Here is a 19191-nt window from a genome sequence, read left to right as displayed (position 1 = left end):
TCAAACCACCTTAACCCTTTCACTGTCTCAGCTCCATTAACTTTAGTCCTCATGGAAAATTACTGCTGTTTTATGAAATATGAAATAAAAGATGCAGTCTGGTGCTTAATAGTTCCATTTACTGCAGCTTAACACTACATCTTGACCATTTTTTTAGGGATTACTTTCCACTCTCCCTCTCCTCCCCTCCCTTTGCCATCCATTTTTGACCCTTAGGTCGGCAGTTCTGAGCCTCTCCTCTCTGAGCCCTGACTCTGAGGAGGGGCTGACTCTGAGGAGGGGCCAGCAGATAGCTTTATACAAACGATGAAACAACTCCTCTGTGTGCATCTCCAGGTGCAGCCAAATTGATGTACCAAAACTTTCTCTGCCACTTTTTGAGACTCAGTAGGCAAGTCTGTCTTCAACTCTACTTTCATTGTTTTCAAAATATTTATATTATCATCTGTGTTCCCAGATAACTTGAGTCTCTTTTAATCTTGAGAACCTATGGACCTCATTCCACATGAGGTTAATTTTTTTTCATTAATGTGCTTATCTCTCTTGCTACACAGTGGGGTCTTCAAAAATTTCAGACAGTCATTCTTGTTATTGAAGCACCTGGCACATTCTAAATTAAAGCACTGTCCTGGAGTCAGGAGATTTAGTTTCTAGTCCCAGCTGTTGTCATTGATTAGGTATTTGCTCTGGGTTTCAGTTTCCTTATCTGTAATCTGTTGAGTTGAATCAATGGTTTTCAAAACTGGTTGCATTTAATATCACTGGTACAGCTGGTGTGTGTGTGTGTGTGTGTGTTTATATCTGTGCCCTCATCTAAAAACCCTGTGTGGTTGGCGGGGTGAGGACCTGTACAGCAGGAGCTGCTTATATGCCCCTGTGGGACTCCGATGTGCAGCCAGGCTGAACAATCACTAGATTAGATGTTGTATGCAGTTTCAACCGGCTCTAATATTCTATGATTATAGCATGATCTTTTTAAATACTGAGTAAGCACTTGTTTAAGATCATTTTGTAGATTTTATGAATACTTTGATAGCTGAAGGAGCAACTGTTTCATGATTCAAACTGTGGGAATCTCAGAATTTAAAATCATGGCCAAATCCTAGTCTTGTGTAAATCATAGTAATCCACAAATGTATTGAAAGTGTAACTAATGTACAGAATATTAGAAATGAAGTGCCCTACATCATCTGAGATCTAGCTTTAAAATGTTGGATGGGATTTTTTTAAATAAGGAAAGGAATATACTGAAGTGGGTCTTGCAGGAAAGAGAAATAAATATCACCCTATTCTTCCCCAAAATCACACATCAGGATTTTGTGCTCAGTATTTTTTTTTCTTAAAGAGTATCTGAGATAATTTATACAGATCTGTCCTCTGTAAGATGTTCTTTTCTCTTTTTGACTAATTTATATATGCATCTTACTTTAACTGTACTCTTGAGCAGCTTCTAAACTTTCAGCTGCAAAACATGCATCTCAAACATGCTCATCCCAACGCACTAAGCTGAAGCTCACAAAACAGCCTACTAAACCTCAACAGAAGGTGCAGCCTCACACATAATTAATGCAATGCCTTCGCTGGAGTTCTGTACATTAATGAATGGATAGCTGGGATGCTGAGTCTCTCCCTGCCTGACACATTGGCATTTCTTTTGCATAATGCCTTCAAGTGGACAAGTTCTTGTCCGTGATCAGCAGTGGGGAGTTGGAAACCTACACTGTTGGCATGCCTCCTTCAATGCTGTTCCTCAGGGCAGCCCTAGGAAATTCTCTTTTGAAAGCAAGTGAGGATGGAGATAGAAGGTACATGATAACAGCCAGATAATTTGGAGATTCTGGTTGGGGTATACTGTCCCTAATTTGAATCTTAAAACTAAAATGAGAAACCACTGGGGGCCTCCTAAATTCAGTGTCTCCTAATACTTTCAGAAAACTTGGCAAACAATTATGCTTTAAAGAACAGTGCTGCCCTGGTTGGCATAGCTCAGTGGATTGAGCGTGGGCTGCGAACCAAAGTATCGCAGGTTTGGTTCCCAGTCAGGGCACATGCCTGGGTTGCAGGCCACAGCCCCCAGCAACTGCACATTGATATTTCTCTCTCTCTCTCTCTTTCTCCCTCCCTTCTCTCTCTAAAAATAAATAAATAAATAAAATCTTTAAAAACAAACAAAAAAAAACAGGCTGACCTCTTACCCTCATTATTTTCCAGAGCCCACGCCTGCTTTGTCCTCATGGCAGCAGGAGAACATGGACTCTGATGAAGCACGCCTCTCCCCGCAGGCCGGGCGCCTCATCCGCCAGCTTCTGGATGAAGACAGCGACCCCATGCTCTCTCCTCGGTTCTACGCTTACGGGCAGAGTAGGCAATACCTGGATGACACGGAAGTGCCTCCTTCTCCCCCCAATTCCCATTCTTTCATGAGGTGCGTTTGTGTTTGTTCCTGATAAGCATATCCATCATCTTTAAGATGGTATTGCTGATGGACAGTAATTTTTCTTAATTAAGTTGTGAGCCTGTGATGGAACATATTTGAAGTTCTCACTCCTAGGACACAGGCTCCATTGTAGTTTTTCAGCTGAACTGTGGCCCAGCTGCAGTATCACATACTAAAGTTCCATTTGCACCTCCTCTCCAAAGCTCTCTCAAATTTAACTTTGAAGTCAACAGCAGACATTTCAGTCCTAACTTTGTGAATTATAAGTGTGAACTACAGAAGATCAGACCTATTTAACTGCTGGGACAGAGAGAGCTGAAATCACAAAATCAATTGGTAGTCAAATGTCTTTTATCCAAGAGCATGGAGACCAACTGCACCCTCCCCCTCCATCCTCATCGCTTCTGCTGCCTTCTGGAGAAGCTGATTCTAGTGTGTCCCTCACAGGCGACGGAGCTCCTCCCTGGGGTCCTACGATGATGAGCATGAGGATCTGACACCTGCCCAACTCACGCGAAGGATTCAGAGCCTTAAAAAGAAGATCCGAAAATTTGAAGACAGGTTTGAAGAAGAGAGGAAGTACAGAGTAAGTGCCTCCTCACAGGGTTCTCTTCATCCCCTCCTCTCCCATATTAGCAACTGAGAGAAGTGCTCAAGGTCACGGGACATTTCCGGGAGTCTCAAAGCGGAAAGGCAGTAAAAACTGAGTAGTGAATGGTGATAAACCCCAAACTTCATATATCAGCATTTCCCTGGAATAAGTATATTCTTACAAGTAAATTGAACACTTTGTTGTGCGTTTCATAAATGTATCAGTGAGCCAGAATGGGAAAATCATTAAATGAGGTCTTTTGTTTGGCTACAACTTAATTCACCATTATCTTCTAAAATTTCATTAGTATTGACCTCATTCTACTCTCAGCTCTATCCTTAGTATTTCCTACAAGAATGGCAAAGAGGCCTTTTTCAAGGTGGTTCTGGTGTAAAATGTCATATACCCCTCTGCTGTGTATTCTGTTAGCCTGACAGCTTGAACACTACAAATAATGGGAATGGGGCCATCCATGGACCTCATACAAGTCTCTGACCATAAAAAAACCAGCATTCTGCCTCTGAGGAATTCTTTAAAAACATCAGAAATAACCAGATGAAAAGAAGGATAATGGAATTAAACTAGTGAAGTTTATCCTGATTGGTCATGGTTGATTTCTTATTCCAATAGCATTCAACATTTCTTGCCTGTTTAAAACAAACTGAGCATCAGACGCTCCTTCTTCCTGCCCCAATACCAAAAATTTACCTTACTTTTCCTTTTCTCAGCCCTCCCACAGCGACAAGGCCGCCAATCCGGAGGTTCTGAAATGGACAAATGACCTTGCCAAATTCCGGAAGCAACTAAAAGGTAGGTAAAGCTCTAGACCTGTGGCATGGTTTCTATAAAACTAGCCAGGTGCAGAATCCTTGGTCTCGCTTCACACCAAGTGCCACTGCTAAAACACTCCAGACAAGACCAGTTCCTTAAGGCTGCTTCCCAGTGCTCTGAGCATTCAAGGGATACCTCCTCTGTGTCTTCCTGTGGGCCCAATCACAGGGTCACCCAGCTTAGCTAAGATGCAAATTCTGTAGCATTTTTTCATTTCCCTAAATTGATAATATAAGGATGATGGTTTCAAGTCAATACTCATTAAGTATCTGTTTAATCCAAGACCCTATTTCCTGTGGTGTGAGAAGACACAGAGACATAAAGATGAGTATGAAAAGGATTTGGTCCCTGTACCTCAAAGAGTTTGCTGAATTTTAGGAGATAGAGTCATTTAAACAACTAAATTGAATACAAGTAAAAATAATTCCAAAATGAGGTATACAAGTCACACAGAAAAGGTTGGCCAGCAGTTGGGTGCTAGATTGATAAATAGCTTTAAACACCGAGAGAACAAGTGTAGGAACACATGCGCCACATTCTGAACAGGTTGGTGTGGCTAAAGTATGGGTGTTAAATAACTAAAGCTTTCTCAGGAATGAGCATTAGGGGCAACTGTCCAGATAATCCAGGAAGACATTATAATTTTCTCAGGTTTCATATAATAACCCAGGGATTTCAACTAATGTTATAATTAGACACTTGCTGAAAAATAAGAAAGATGGGGCTAAGTAGTTATTAACATCATAGGAAAACAATTTGGGTTCTGCAGACGTCAATTCTCATATATCTCCGCCCCCAAATCTTTCTGAGTAGAGTCCAAACTAAAGATATCTGAAGAGGACCTAACCCCCAGGATGCGGCAGCGAAGCAACACACTCCCCAAGAGTTTCGGTTCCCAACTTGAGAAAGAAGATGAGAAGAAGCAAGAGGTGGTAGACAAAGCGATAAAGCCCAGCGTTGAAGCCACCCTGGAATCTATCCAGAGGAAGCTCCAGGAGAAGCGGGCAGAAACCAGCCGACCTGAGGACATTAAGGTGTGGTGACTGGGTGAAGGCCCCAAGCTAACTGCTAACCCCAAACCATTCCGGTTAGCATGGTAGATACATAAGACGTGCCACATGGACTCCAGTGGGAAGAGTGATGGAGTAACACCTTTGAAAACCTCCCCCACCCTCATCTTCCACACTGTTAGATGTCTAGAGACACAGATCAAACAACTTCAGAGGGTTTGAACTGTAGCTACTTTGATTTTGGACTTAAAATTAAAAGCAGAAAGCTCTTGTACAGATTGCAGAGTGAACTTGTTTAGCTTAATCACAGTTTGGTGACTGTCTGAGGTAGAAGAATCATTGGGGGCATTTGAGGCAATTTGTTATTCAGCAAACCTTTGGGACCGTGTAACCTGTAACTGTAGCTATCGCTTGGGCCATTAAGTTAAGCCTCACGTGTCTCACAGCCTGGCTTACCTCAGCACTCAACATGCCTTTGCCGCCTCGAGAAAGTGGATGGGGATTCTGCTGTGCTTTGCATACAGTTAGCAGGAGCTGTTGTGTGAGGATTCTTTTTAATCTTACTTTTTTGTTATTGAACTAAAAAAAAACAAAACAAGAAGTTGGAATGTTCACAAATGTTTCCCCTTTTCATTTCTCTCTCCTTGTGTTTACATAGGACATGACCAAGGACCAGATTGCAAATGAGAAGGTGGCACTGCAGAAAGCTCTATTATATTATGAAAGCATTCATGGACGGCCGGTATGGGAATGTACTGAATTTTCTTTCTGATTGGGGTAGATCATCTGGCTTTAGAAATGGGTCTTCTGTGTTCAGGATTTTGCAAATAAGATTCCTTGATGCTTAGCAGATTATTATGTTCTCACCGAAACTAAGCTTTCTGAAGGTTAAACCTGTGATAAGAGTTTCACCACCTAGTAGAAACTGAATTTGAGTTCCAAACAAAAGTTAGCTTAGGCCTAAAATGTAGTCACTAGTGTCCTGCTTCAAGGGGAGAATGCTGGTGGGAGTATGAATTGGTGCACGGAGCCCGAGAGCAAGGAGACTCCCCTGTCCCTAGGTCTGCCTCCACAAGTGGACACTGGCTCCTGGCATTCTTCTCCCTAAAATAAATATGCTTAACCAGAATAACCTGCTGTGAAACTCAGGCTCTCTGCAGTGCAGTTGCAACCAGTGTTTCTCCATGGAGAAGTTCCAGCTGCCACCCAGAACCAAAAGTGTGAGGAATCCAAAATATGGCTCTGCCTTTTCATAACAAGGAGCATTTGAGGCAATTTGTTATTCAGCAAGTGTTTATTGAATGTTTATTGTTAGTTTGGGGGAAAAAGGTAGCATGTTAGGCTTCTCTCTTCCCTAAGGAACTTATAATCAAATATCCATGTCAGTAACCTGTTCGGAATATTGTCAAGAACCCAATAAAACAAACTTTTAAGAGCAGGTATACAGAAGCATGAAGTTTATGTTCACAAAAGAGTTTTTTATATAGCAAAAAAAAAAAACAACCAAACATGCATTTCTTTTCTAGTTTCAGCATAGCTATATAATGGAGATAGTCTTTTCATCTAAAATGGGCTATTTTAAATAAAGAAGCTTCTAGAATAATGCACTAGGTCTGTGAGGGCAGGGATTCTGGGTTTTGTGAACCTAATCCTCAGCAAGTAGCATAAGACCTAACCCAGCATATGCCTAACAAACTATCTGTAGCATGCCTCTTCCATGGTATTTTGGTTCTGAATTTATCAGGGTTAAGTTTAAAGAAGAAGAAGCTAGGGCTGATGATGATTGATTTTGCTGGCCTGTCTCTGCTGTGGAAAAATACTGTTGCTTTGGGATATTGGTCGTGTTTCAAGCCAAGTTTTTTTTTTTTCCAAACCAAGTTTTGTTTTGGATTTTTAAAGGCATTGAACCAAATGGTGAATGCACTGGAACTCACATATATTGTGAAACTTTGTCCTTCTGTACTGGAGTTTTCATAACTTGTACAGTTCAAGCTGAACTTCTAACAGTAAGTTCAGAGCCTTTAAGTATTTCCTCACGGACATGGCCACCAGATGGTCTGAGGGAAGGGGGTGGGACTTGTGTGGGTTTTCCTTATTTTCATTGTATGGATTCAAGTTGTGACATTGATAGACTCCTTCAAAGACTTCCTCGCCCGAGGCTCCAAGATCTCAGCTGTGTTCTAGACTTAACCCAAAGCCGCCCGTTCAGGGAGTTACGGGCCATGGTATTTGCTGCTCTGAGTTGGGCATAGACTCTCATTCTGCCTGGGGCCTGGTAACGTGCGGGCACGAGGATCAATTAGACTCAGAACCCAGCTCTGCTGAGACTAGCCCTGTGACTTTGGGCTGCTTAGGCAACTCCTCATGGCCTCCAGGCTTTGCCTGTATAAAACATGTCTGTTACAGGTTGTCTTGGATTCTAAGTGACATTACAGACACACAGACATCTATCTGCACAGTGTCTGACACTTGAGGAAGTTGGGCATAGTGTTTCTGCTGGGAGCAGAAGGAATTGCCGCATAAAGGATAGTTGTCACTTCTGTTACAATTACATGTTCTGCTCACTGTAGCCTATTTCTTAAGTGATTGGGTCAGGAGAAAGAATACACATTTTCAGCACTCTTATAATTAGGAATATGAAATTTTAGTTTTTGGCCCTATCTTTCTATTATCCCTTCTTCATCATTCTTTCTGGTGAAGGAAGAACACATTTTTGGGTCAGATTCTAGCATCTCATGGGTCAGGGAACAAATGCTCTGGGAAGTTTGAACGTCATTTACTCCTGGTCCCGGGTCAGGCTGTCTGCCTCTCTCTGGAACATGATGCTCCAGCCTCAGAAAAAGCAGAGTCCATTTGATATCTGGCCAGTCTGAAAATCAGAGTGAACATTTCATCCTCAGATTCATGGTGTTGCCATGGACCCTGGACTGTAAATAACATTTGGGTAACACTCTTCTTAAAAGAAAAATACACGTACTTCCAGCACTAAACTATCATTCCAAACCCCAGGTATTTTAGAAAAACAGGTGCTCGTAGTTAATGAATTTTTGCTGAGTCTGCAGATTCTGATTTAAAAGGACGCTACCTTCAAATCACCGGCCTAAACAATTATCTGCCAATTCAGTACATTTTTAAAGAAGGTTGTTTGCTTTAATGAGGCAGTGTACCAACAGACTGACATTTATAAAAACAAACAAAAAAACACCCATTTACACACTGGCACATATTCCCTACTAATTATTGTTAAAGTGTGTCCTTTTCAACATGCGAGAATCCCATCAGAAGACGGCATCACAGGCCAGCACGGCAGATGGCTGCAGCACCTGTGCTGCCTCCTCGTCGGCCACTGCTGGGCGGCAGTGCAGGGGAGGGGACTGGTTGCTTGCTCAGAGCTTCTGTGTTGAGTCTGTTCCTCGCTGGTATATTTTAATCTTATGTTTTAAAACCTTGGGGATTAACATGATACTAAACCAACCATGTTCAAATTTAAATGTGAATTCTAAAGCCATGTATACATACTCTCCTCTGGTTAGCTGCTGTTTTGGGTTATCTAATCTTTGCACCGTCAGCCTACTATCCTTACCTGCTAATGAAGAGGAGAGACTTGCCATCTTCCAAACCATGGGCCAAGAATGCAACAGTTATAAGAATCTATCTCATCTGTCTTCTCCTGCCAGGAGTTTTATGACTCAGAAGTACCCATCCACTCTTTCAAAGGCCTATTCTTAGTGAGTAGCAGAATCCCTGATGACTGATGGCTTGCGAGTAAGAGTGTCAGCCTCCAGACAGTTTCCCCATGGTATGCACAGCATCAACCCGCCCTTTTGTGACAGCTGAGCCACGGCCCTGCTTTGTTTATGTGACTGTTGGTTAGCCTTTGGCTCTGCTTGGAGACCCAGCGCTGACCACTGCAGGTGGGAGAACCTGTATTAACTTGTAGTATGAACAACCCTTTGGCTTCAGATATATATTTTGAAGGTAATTCTGATATAATTTCAAGTAGTATTAATACATTCCACATCTCAAATGTAAAGATCTTTGATATTTTTGGTGTTTAGATACTTTCATCAAAGGCCATTGTTAACTTTGGTGGAGTCATGATGAGTTTCAACTCTCCTAGTTAAAAACTGAATTAGATCATTTGCAGGTGATTAATTCCTGTGGGTCATTAATTTAAAACGAGCAATTCACAGATCATTTAAACTTCAATGTCTTGAGCCAAAGAGTTCAGCCAGTGACCCTCTTCATCTACTCCACCTAGAAATTTTGGGTTTTTGAACAAAACTTTAGAAAGGAGATTGGTTTCTGACAAATTTGCCATATCTGGCTGATTTTACCAGCCAAGTCTTCTATAAGCCAAAGATGTTTCTGCTAGCAACTAGTAATAGGGGGCTGGTCCCCAATGGGAAAATGCAGTCTCCTTCTCTTTTTTCTTTTATTTTTAGTATGTCTTCTGGCCAGTAAACCATCTCTTGTTCATCTTGCACATTAGGTCACACCACATGTCACATGCTGGCAATTAAGACGTGCTTTAACCTTATCTGCAGCACATGTAGTGGACACGTCTTATTTTGAAAAGGCAGTTCCAGGTGGTGCAGTCCAAAATTCTGTCACCTTACATGTGAAATGGTACTAGTCACTCCATTTCTGTTCTTCAGACTTACTTGTGAATGTTATTTTACTGTCCTTGAGGAATAGCATAAATTCAGAATAAAGCCCAGATTATATGTCTTGATGAATTCTCATGAAGTAAACAAATTCAGGTAACCAGCACCCAGATCAAAAAACAAAGTGTTACCACCCATCCCCCGGAACATCCCTCGTGTCCCCTTCCCATCCAGAGCAGCACCTCCCGCCCCACCAAGGGAAGCCATTGTCTTGACTTCTAACACTGTAGATTGGATTTACTTATTTTTGAACTTTGTATAAGTGCGATCTTACAAATATGTATTCTTTGGCATCTGGTTTATTTTACTCAGCTTTATTTTTGTTAGAGTATATAGATGTTGCATATAGTTGTGGCTCCTTCATTCACACTGCTGTGTGGTATTCAATTTTGGGAATATACTTTATCCATTCTCCATGTGGATGGTTTCCAGTTTGGGGTTACAAATAAATAGTGGTACTGTGAACATTCTTATATGTCTTTTGGTGAACCTCCATATTGGTTTGGTGTGTACTTAGAATGGAATTGGGTCGTATGTGCAGCTTCAGTACATGCTCCTCATAGCTTCCCAAGGGCTTCGTGCTCTGCAGCAGTGAGCATGCCGGTGTCCAGCGGTCGCTGGTGCCCGCCACTGTCTCTCCACTTCAGCCATTGCCATGGGTGTATAGCAGTAACACCTGTCATTTGATCTTCAGGGTTTCTTAATATAAAATAATTGCCAAATTTCCTTCTACTTTTGACAGTCATTTTTAAATGAAATGGTGATTTTAAAACTCCTTTTGGTATGATAGAAGCAGGAAAAATACCATCTTCCACTTAACACTGTGATAACAGGAAGAGATAGAGATAATTGATTGTTATTATTGCTGATGGTACAAAATAAATCCATAAAATATTATTGCATACTGACAGGATCCTATACTAGCTTGTGAAGTTTATCCCAAGTTCATTTATTGTTGTTCACTTTGAGAAAGGCACATAAGAAAGGCAACAAAGGATAATTCACTTATGCATAATCCAAAGTTGCTTCAAAGCTGAAGGCCCAAAAGGCCAGAAAAAGAAATGGTCAGGGCCAATACTGCTCGCCCCTCCTTACCTCTGCAACTCTTGCCTCATTACGTGTGCGATGGAAGAGCAACAGTCTTGTAACAGATGCTCCATCTCATTCACCATTCGAGTAAGCAGGGGGAATGCATGCATAGTTATGAATTGCGCATATTAGTTATATTTGAAATATTTGGTCACTCATTTTGCAGAAATTTATGGAATATTCTTTTTATGTCAGCTACTGAAATAGTTGCCAGGGACACCAAAGCATGAACTCCTGTTTTCAAGGGGCATATAGTCTGAACAGGAGACAGATATGTCAACAAATAGTTTAACTAAAGAGTATAAAAATGTATCATCCATTGGAACTTCTACTATGACAAAATACCATAGAACTGGGTGGCTCATACACAACAAAAATTTGTTTCTCAGAGTTTTGGAGGCTGGGAAGTCCACGGTCAAAGTGCCAGCTGACTCGCTGTCTGTGAACAGATCTGGTATCTGGGCCCCTTCCAGTGCACAGACAGCTGTGGCCTTGCTGTCCTCGCATGGCAGAAGGGGCTAGGGAGCAACAGGAGTATTATAAAAGCACTAACCCCATTCATGGGATCCCACCCTCATGATCTAATCACCTCTCAAAAGCCCCACCTCCCAAGACTATTACGTCAGGAATTAGGTTTCAACATAAGACTTTCAGGTGACACAAACATTCAGTCTATGGCAAGCGTGTATAAAATTACAAGCTATACAGTCAGTGACCCAAAGGAGAGAACGAGCAGGTCTTCCACAATGGGAGATGCTGGGAAAAGGCTGAAGAGAGAGTGGCTCTTTATCTGGAATTTGCCAAACCAGAGCCATTCCAGGGCAGAAGGAACTAGACAAGGACATACGAGACAACCTAGTCTGTCTCTGGAGCTTGAGGTGTGATGGAGAGGAGGAGAAGCAGCAGATGATGAGAACTTTAAATACCATGTCAAATGCTCTACCAGGGAGTTGGGCTTGATTCCTCCCCACTGCCCAAAGACTCAGTCACTTAAACACATTTAGTGTTGTGCCGGTTTTAGGTATACAGAAATGAATCATTCCAATATATTAAATCAGCAGATGTTCCTTGAACACCTACTGTTTGCTAGAATCATGCCCTTAAGAACAAATCAATTCATGGAGGAGACAGCCGTGTAAACATATTTATTTTACAAAACTGCATGATAAGTATTATACTAGAAATGCATGCTTTCTTCTTCCCTGCACTTAGAAATAGTCGATTATCTGGGAACTATGAACCTCAAGGGGTTTTAGACAGGGAACTAGTAATGATCATAGTTTTGATTTAGGAAATTCAATACTGTTAGTGGAGTGATGTCCAGAGTGAGCTACAGCTGAAGTAGATATTTCAAATGACTGAATAAAGTTTATCAGTTGTAATAAATTTTGTGAGAATAATGAGATTTCATTTGAATCATCTGTACTTTTTCTAGGCCCTGAGCATGCTGGGACATGCCTGACCACCAAAGCAGGCTTCTCAGCTCTCTTGTTCTTGCTTTTCAGGTAACCAAAAATGAACGGCAGGTTATGAAGCCGCTGTATGACAGGTACCGGCTGGTCAAACAGATCCTGTCCCGAGCCAACACCATACCCATCATTGTGAGTTCACCACCCCTCTGTTAATTACCTGGTTGAATGGTCCCTGGTTATTAATAGGGCCCTCTCCTGCTTTCTCATGAAAAAATAGGCTTTAATACTTCAATGTACCATTACTGTCTGTGGCCCATAAGCTTGAGGAATAAAGAATTTATCAGAGACTTCTGAGGCTACATTTGTCAAAAATTGAGCAAACCTGAAGCCGATAGTATTTTTTTTTTCTTTCGGGAGTCATGATCTGGCCATATGCATCCACCTGTCACGTGCCAGTCTGGCTCCCCCACCCTCTCCTCGGACACAGCACGGGGGGCAGGGCTGTCCTTGCTCCAGGCCTCTCCGCGCCCAGGAGTGCCTCTGTTAGCAGCCTCCTCTCCCCATCCAGGAGGGGTAAGCCCCTCGGGATCATATCCAGGGGAAAATCCTCTAAGGAACTCCCAAGAGCAGGACTTATCTTTCTGGAGGATAGAGAAGTGCAAGGTGGAAAGGCAGGGAGGCTGATGATGGTTATGGAGGTGCTCTCAGAAGCCACCATCCTCAGACTGAGCCACTTTTGGCCTCTGAGTTTTTATCTTGTCAAGAGCAGGGAGCAGCAACTTTCTGGGGAAGCCTTTCGGGATGGCCAGCTTGCTCTCCACACGCCCTCCCCGCCCCATGAATGCAGTGTGAATCCTGGTCCATCTCCTGGGACTCGGTTGCCTCTGTTTCAGTTGCCTCCCTCTCATCTCCAAGGACCTGAAGCCTTCCTCTGCTGGCTTTAGGCTTTTTAGTAAGCACACATAGCCTTACTAAAGGCCATGTTGTTGTTGAAATGCATATTTACCTTAGTGGTTGCTCTTCTAGTCCTGCTTTAAATCTCTGTGTTTATTTCTAGGCCTAAGCTATGGTCTTTAAATGTCTTTTCACAGTGTACTTGTTCATGTGAATGAGGGAGGGTCCAGAGACCTCGCAGGCGTGTTTGAAGAAAGCTCCTTTTCTAGAAATTGCCTGCAGAATAAATGAGTGACTAAGCAATACCAGGATGAAATCTAAGGAATTATTTTCATTCTTCAGTTGGGAACACTTAGTGTCCCTAAGCAGGGTGAGGACAAACAGGGAAGTCAGAAACCTTTGTATCACTTGATGAGCTGACATTACTATAGTTCAAGCTCATTACTATTCAGCTGTTCTCACAGTGACTGTGATTGGGGTGGAAAGAAGGTGGGAAGGCAGGTGTTTCTCCTCAGATAGTTTCCTGCGCATTTGGTTAACATACTTGCATGCTGTTCTTGCTTTCATGTGAGTTCCTTGGCTTGGGGCAGGGGAGGAGGGAGGCTCGGAAGTAAAGAAGCAACTTGAAAAGATCTTTTCCTGGGGACTTTTGGTGGCAAGGGTTAGAGCATATCACTAAAAGGCAGCAATAAATACTGGTGGGGCAGAGAAGGCTAAGAGCTGGCGGGAAAGGGGAAGGGGCTCACAGTGTAATCTACTGTTAACACCTGTCGCAGGGTTCCCCCTCCAGCAAGCGGAGAAGCCCTTTGCTGCAGCCAATTATCGAGGGTGAAACTGCTTCCTTCTTCAAGGAGATAAAGGTGAAGACCTCCAGCCGCTCACCCCTTGCTAACCCCCTGCGTTTCCCTCCGTGTCTCCTGGGAATGGATGGGGTTGTGGTTGGCCCGTCCATGGTGGCTTCTTGTAGCATTCCCTACAAACTGCACGTCGCCCACTTGGACAATCCTTTTTTATTTACATTGTATGTTAGCTGATTTCCTTCATTTCATTTCATTCCCCCACTTCTAGTGATGTTTCTTTTGTTGTTATTTGTTTTCAGGGATGATTCTTTTCTTTTCACAATGTCTTTTTGGTTTGGGTTTTATTTTTCCCCTATTTGGAGAACCACTTTTTCTTTATTTCAAAATTTTATTAAATTAGCTCGTTGCATAACTTTTTGAAAAATCTCATTTACTGAGTTTATAGAAAAACCAAAATTAACAAAGGCAGTATGAAAACACACAGCAAAAATTACCATTTTATAGACAAATGTCATAGTGGCCTTTGACAGGTTTGCTGGTTCAGTTTCACCCACTCTTCCGCCCTCTCCCCTTTCCCCGGCACACTCCGTCCTCAGGGCTGACTGCACAGCCTCTGCCGGGCCAATGTAGTGCCGTGAGCGGCAGTCACTAGGACACATGCTCAGATTTATTTCCCAGGTAACTGTGGGTTTTATACAGATAATCCTTGTTCTCAGTGGCCACTTTTGCTAGAATGGGAGGTACCGTCTGTGCCCACGGGTCTGCGTGTCTCTGTAGGGACCTAATTGGCCTGGACTAGGATCAACTCCTTTCATGTTTTCGTTTCTGGACAGCTGATCAGACTGGATGGCCTTACGCAGGGCTCTAGAGATGAAAAGTCAACATCAGTCTTTTTTTTTTATCAGTGATTGTTTAAGTTGCAAGGGGGAATAAAGCCCAAAGCAGAAGTGAGTTTTAAGAGTTTCCCTTGTCCTTTTTCTGTGAGAGTTCCAAGCCTGGGGTGGTCAGCCATTCACTTACTGTAGTTAGGAACAACTATTTCAGAACATGGGGCCTCGTTCCCACAAAGGCAGGCCAGTGGAGAACAGCTCCGTTTCTTGCCTATTGTCATTATAACCCAGGTAAGGTACTAGAAGCTACACAAGTTTCTCTTTCATTTACTTTATTCCTTTTCTTACCTTTCAAGTGTCTTAAATGCTTTATACACCCAATTTTAAGGTATTAGGCAATGATTGTGCTCACTATTCATATTATTCTAAATAGAGTTTGTTTTTTGAAAATGCTCTCCATGTGAATGTAGGTGACTATACTGTATCGTATCTTAAAAATTAGAGCTGTTGTCCTACAATAAGACTTGATGAAAGAAGATGCATGTTGTCTAGCTGGTAATTTCACACAAAAATCAAATCATTGTAACTGAAGAAATTTGGACAGTTGTGTGTATGAAAATTAACATATTTCTCTTAGAATCATATGATAGAACTCTTACTAGGTAAAAATATGGTTTTTAACACATCCAAAATATGTCATTTAATAATTGCCTCATGAAATGAATGGAAGACATACTAATGATGCTCTTTTTAAAAGAGGACATTCTTCCAAATGTCATCCTTTACCTTAGTTGATTTATTTCACAAGTGTATTTTGGCCATTGCTCTTCTACTGGCCCACTTGGTGGACAGAATTTCAGATAATTTTGCAGTGATTACATTGCTTTTGTAAATAGTGCTTTTAGTTCATTTTGTTCCAATTGGCTATACTTACTAGCATGTAGTTGGGTTGTACAAATTCTTGGCAATTTTGATACAATTTAGAATTTGGTATGTGTGCAGATAAGAAGATTGTATGTATCTAAGTGTTTTTTTCTTTAACCATCCCTAGTTTAAATGTTTCTGGGAAGAAACCAGCCATTTATAGAACAAAGCCAGCTCAAGATCTGAGGACCTAAATCTTCCTAAATTTCTAGGCCAGAAATCCTAGGGGTCATCTAGTCTGTTCTCCAGTCCAACATAAAAATTTCCTCTAAAACTTCACTGACAGAATAGAGACACTGTCCCTAAGAAAAGATTCCATCTTTTAGCTTGACAAGTTTACAGAAATAAAGTAAAATACAATATGATAATGTAATATGTAATTTTAGAATGGATAACAAGTTTGATAACTATATTATAATTAATGAACATAATTAAAATTACCTTCATAGTTATAATTTATGTATTACTTTCTACTCAGTTTTGCTCTCTGAAATGACACAGGATAAGCCCAGTGCCTCTCGCATGAGATCACTTTGTATATTTGCAGTCATCTGACCTGCCCACTCCCACCCACACTGTGAAAAATTTTTCTCCATGTTCTTCCTACTATTTTCCCTATGATATGGGTTCCAGGCCATCCAGCAGTCTAGTGGCTCTGCTCTATATGTACATACCAATTTACCTATATCCTTATTAAAAAAGGGTACCCAGAACTATTCAGTATTCTAGAGATGGTTTAACCAGCAAGGCAGAGGATTCAGGACCCACCCTGACCTGGGTCGGATGAGTGAGGCCCTCCAGTTCTACAAGTCTGACACACGACTGTCAGTGTGTCGTGAGGGTGTTCGACCTCAGTACTGTACTCATTTGGGGCCAGATATCTGTATTTTGCCACACATAGTGCACACTTTTTTGCCCAAAATTTTTAAGTAAAAATACTAATGCGCATTATACATAGGTAGTACTAATTCTGTATCTATACAAATGTTTTTAATTCTTTTATTTATGCTACAGGTTAAAAGTGTAACTCTAGAAAGCAATAATGATATCCATGTGTTTAAAAATAAATGCTAAAAGTCCTTTATAATACAAAAAAAGTATCTAAATATAACTAAATTAAAAAATTAAGACAAAAGATTTTTTTCCTGAAAGTTTGGGCCAAAAAACATGGGTGCACATTGTACATGGCAAAATACAGTAACTCTTTGTTGGAAGGCTGGCCTCCACTCACTAGACGCTGATAGCACATTACCACCCCCTCTTCCCAGCTGTACCCACCAAAAAACACCTCCAGACATTTCCACAGGTCCCCTGAAGGGCCAGATCACCCCAGCTGAGAGGCACTGACGGTGGCCCTGCCTCACTGCTGACGTACGCAATCCCAGGCTTCCTTTCCCAGGGGTTGCTTATTGTCCACGTGTCCAGCTTTTCTTTCCCTACCCTAATTATAGGACCTCGAGTTTTTCCAGTCAGTTACTTTTCCTACTTCTATTCCAGCCTTATCAAATAGAGTAAATCTAGATTTTTGTGTTTCAGCATACCAGCTATCCCCATGTGCTTTGTATTTCCTCCATATTTTGTAATTATGGCTTCTGTGTCTATATCTAAGTAACTGAAATAATGAGTAAGGCAGGGTCAAGTAAGGAGCCTGCTATAGGCTTTTCTCAAGAATCACACCACCAGCACACCATCGTTCTGCACAGATCTTCACAGCCAGCCTCCTTCAGTAGATCAGCTCACCTCATTCTTTACTGACAGCCAGATATTCTACCAGTCCTGTTCAACAAGAGAAAATGGTTGGCTCTCATGATGGGTTTTTAAGGACCCAGTACTAATCACTGTTTCTTTATCAATTGCTTATACTGCCTATGGATTAATTTATTTTAGAATCTACCCAATATTCATAGCAATGTGATGGTCTTAAAATTTGAAGATCTATTTTTCCATTTTGTTTTTTCCTATAATTTTCACAGCTCACTGAAAATAGGGTTTTTCTGCCTTCATCTCAAAAAACCTTGAGTTATCACTATATGCAAGACATTCTCATTTTTTTAGTTCTCTCAGGACCATGGGATGTAATCAATAAGGCCTACATACCTAATTCCTTTCTTATGTGTCTCGAGCTTTAAAACTCTTAATAGTAGTTTGTATTTCTCTTTTAAAAATAAATTTCTAAGACTGTTTAGCAGACATTCATCAAGTACCTGCTATATGTGAGCGGTATACTGACAGGTCCAAATTTCTACCTCTGTGGAGTTTACGGTAGGTCAGGTGGTTCATCCTGGTCTTCCTCATCCAGGGCAGAGAAGGGGGGAGCAGCAGGTTGAGGTGCACTGCCTGTGTGCCAACTGTACCTTATTGGGCACTCAGCAAACATTATCTCAATTAAATCTTATGAAAAATACATATATAGGTGGCCCTGGCCAGTATAGCTCAGTTGGTTAAAACATCATCCTGTAAACCGAAGGGTCTCAGGTTCAATTCCCAGTCAGGACACATGCCTGAATTTCACATTCAGTCCCTGGATGGGGTGTTTATGAGAGGCGATCATTGTTTCTCTCCCTCTCTCCATCCCGTCCCCTTTCTAAGCATGTTCTCAGGTAAGGATAAAAATTTCAAAAATAAAAACTATATAGATGGGGATTGTTACTTCCTCTTCCACAAAAGAAATTTTAAATTACTAATTTAAAAATCACTTTTACTCTGTTAATTTAAAAATGTTTTTAATAATTTAAAGTTTAACAAATTAATAGTGAGGCATTTACTTCCATTGGCCAAGCAAAGAGATTAAAGATCTGAAGTTACGCCAGAGAGAATCGGAAAAAACTACCTAGTTTTTGCCAATGTTGCCATCATAACAGTACTTTCATTATAGTTATCTAATAGTCCATTTGTTTTGGTTTGTTTTTTCTGTTTATTTGCTTATTCGCATGATTTCTCTTCAGAGTCATTATTATAAGCACGCCAAACTCTCAGGTAAGAAAACCCACCACAGGCAGAATGCATCGTGTGCTTTGACCACCAGGGGTAACTGCCCCTGCCTGCTGAGGTGGATTTGTTGCGTTGGCACTGAAACCACTCGGTTTAACTACAACAATTGATGTTGTACTTCCTGATGTTCATGTAGCTGTACTCCTAAATAATTTTTTCATTTTTCAAGGTATTAGGATATTCTCTCCTGGTCTGACTGTACATTTTGGCAGTAAATTACTTCTTTTAAAATTTTTCTTTCATTATACTGTATACCTGAAACTAATACAAAATAATACTGAGTGTAAAGTGTAATTTTTAATTTTAAAAAATCTTTAATCTTTCTTTCAGACTCTGATATAAGAAATACTAATTTGACTTTATTGTTTTTCTAATTGCATTATCAAGACAGAGAATGTGACATTTCTCTTAGAATCTCAGATCCAAAAAAATACAGTCATGGCTCTTATGGGAAGATAAATGTTTTGATCTTCTCAAAAGTTTCCTTAGATTTTGTGTGTCAGACAACCACAGAACATTTTATAATCTCAATTCTTAAATAGAAAGGCTGTATATGGTTTGATTTCTGAGAATGTTCTTGCATAATAAAAAATATTTTCTGAGATATGCAAGTCAGGGACTCCTGAAAACACTGATTGCCAGCAGTGAACTTTGTCCTGCATTGTCACAGAGCTGGGAATTTTTAGATGCTTTTGCTTCATTTGACTGAGGGTA

The 19191-nt window shown here is 41.1% G+C and overlaps 1 protein-coding gene across 11 annotated transcripts in view; it reads left to right on the top strand.

The window, feature by feature from the left end:
- Positions 1-19191, top strand: part of FAM13A (family with sequence similarity 13 member A) — a 269131-nt gene that overhangs the window by 244236 nt on the left and 5704 nt on the right. For 10 of the 11 annotated variants that reach the window (XM_045820018.1, XM_045820023.1, XM_045820017.1 and 7 more), the window contains 7 exons: positions 2212-2425; positions 2885-3023; positions 3758-3839; positions 4674-4894; positions 5529-5612; positions 12132-12227; positions 13709-13792. In XM_045820018.1, the coding sequence (XP_045675974.1) occupies positions 2212-2425; positions 2885-3023; positions 3758-3839; positions 4674-4894; positions 5529-5612; positions 12132-12227; positions 13709-13792 (920 nt within the window). The remainder of the gene's footprint in view (positions 1-2211; positions 2426-2884; positions 3024-3757; positions 3840-4673; positions 4895-5528; positions 5613-12131; positions 12228-13708; positions 13793-19191) is intronic. The other variant, XM_045820022.1, reaches the window with a different exon arrangement.

The sequence above is a fragment of the Phyllostomus hastatus genome, unplaced genomic scaffold (assembly GCF_019186645.2).
Source record: "Phyllostomus hastatus isolate PE091 unplaced genomic scaffold, TTU_PhHast_1.1 phas_scaffold_39, whole genome shotgun sequence".
NCBI classification, from domain to species: Eukaryota; Metazoa; Chordata; class Mammalia; order Chiroptera; family Phyllostomidae; genus Phyllostomus; species Phyllostomus hastatus.
This window is presented reverse-complemented; position numbering and strand designations above follow the sequence as displayed.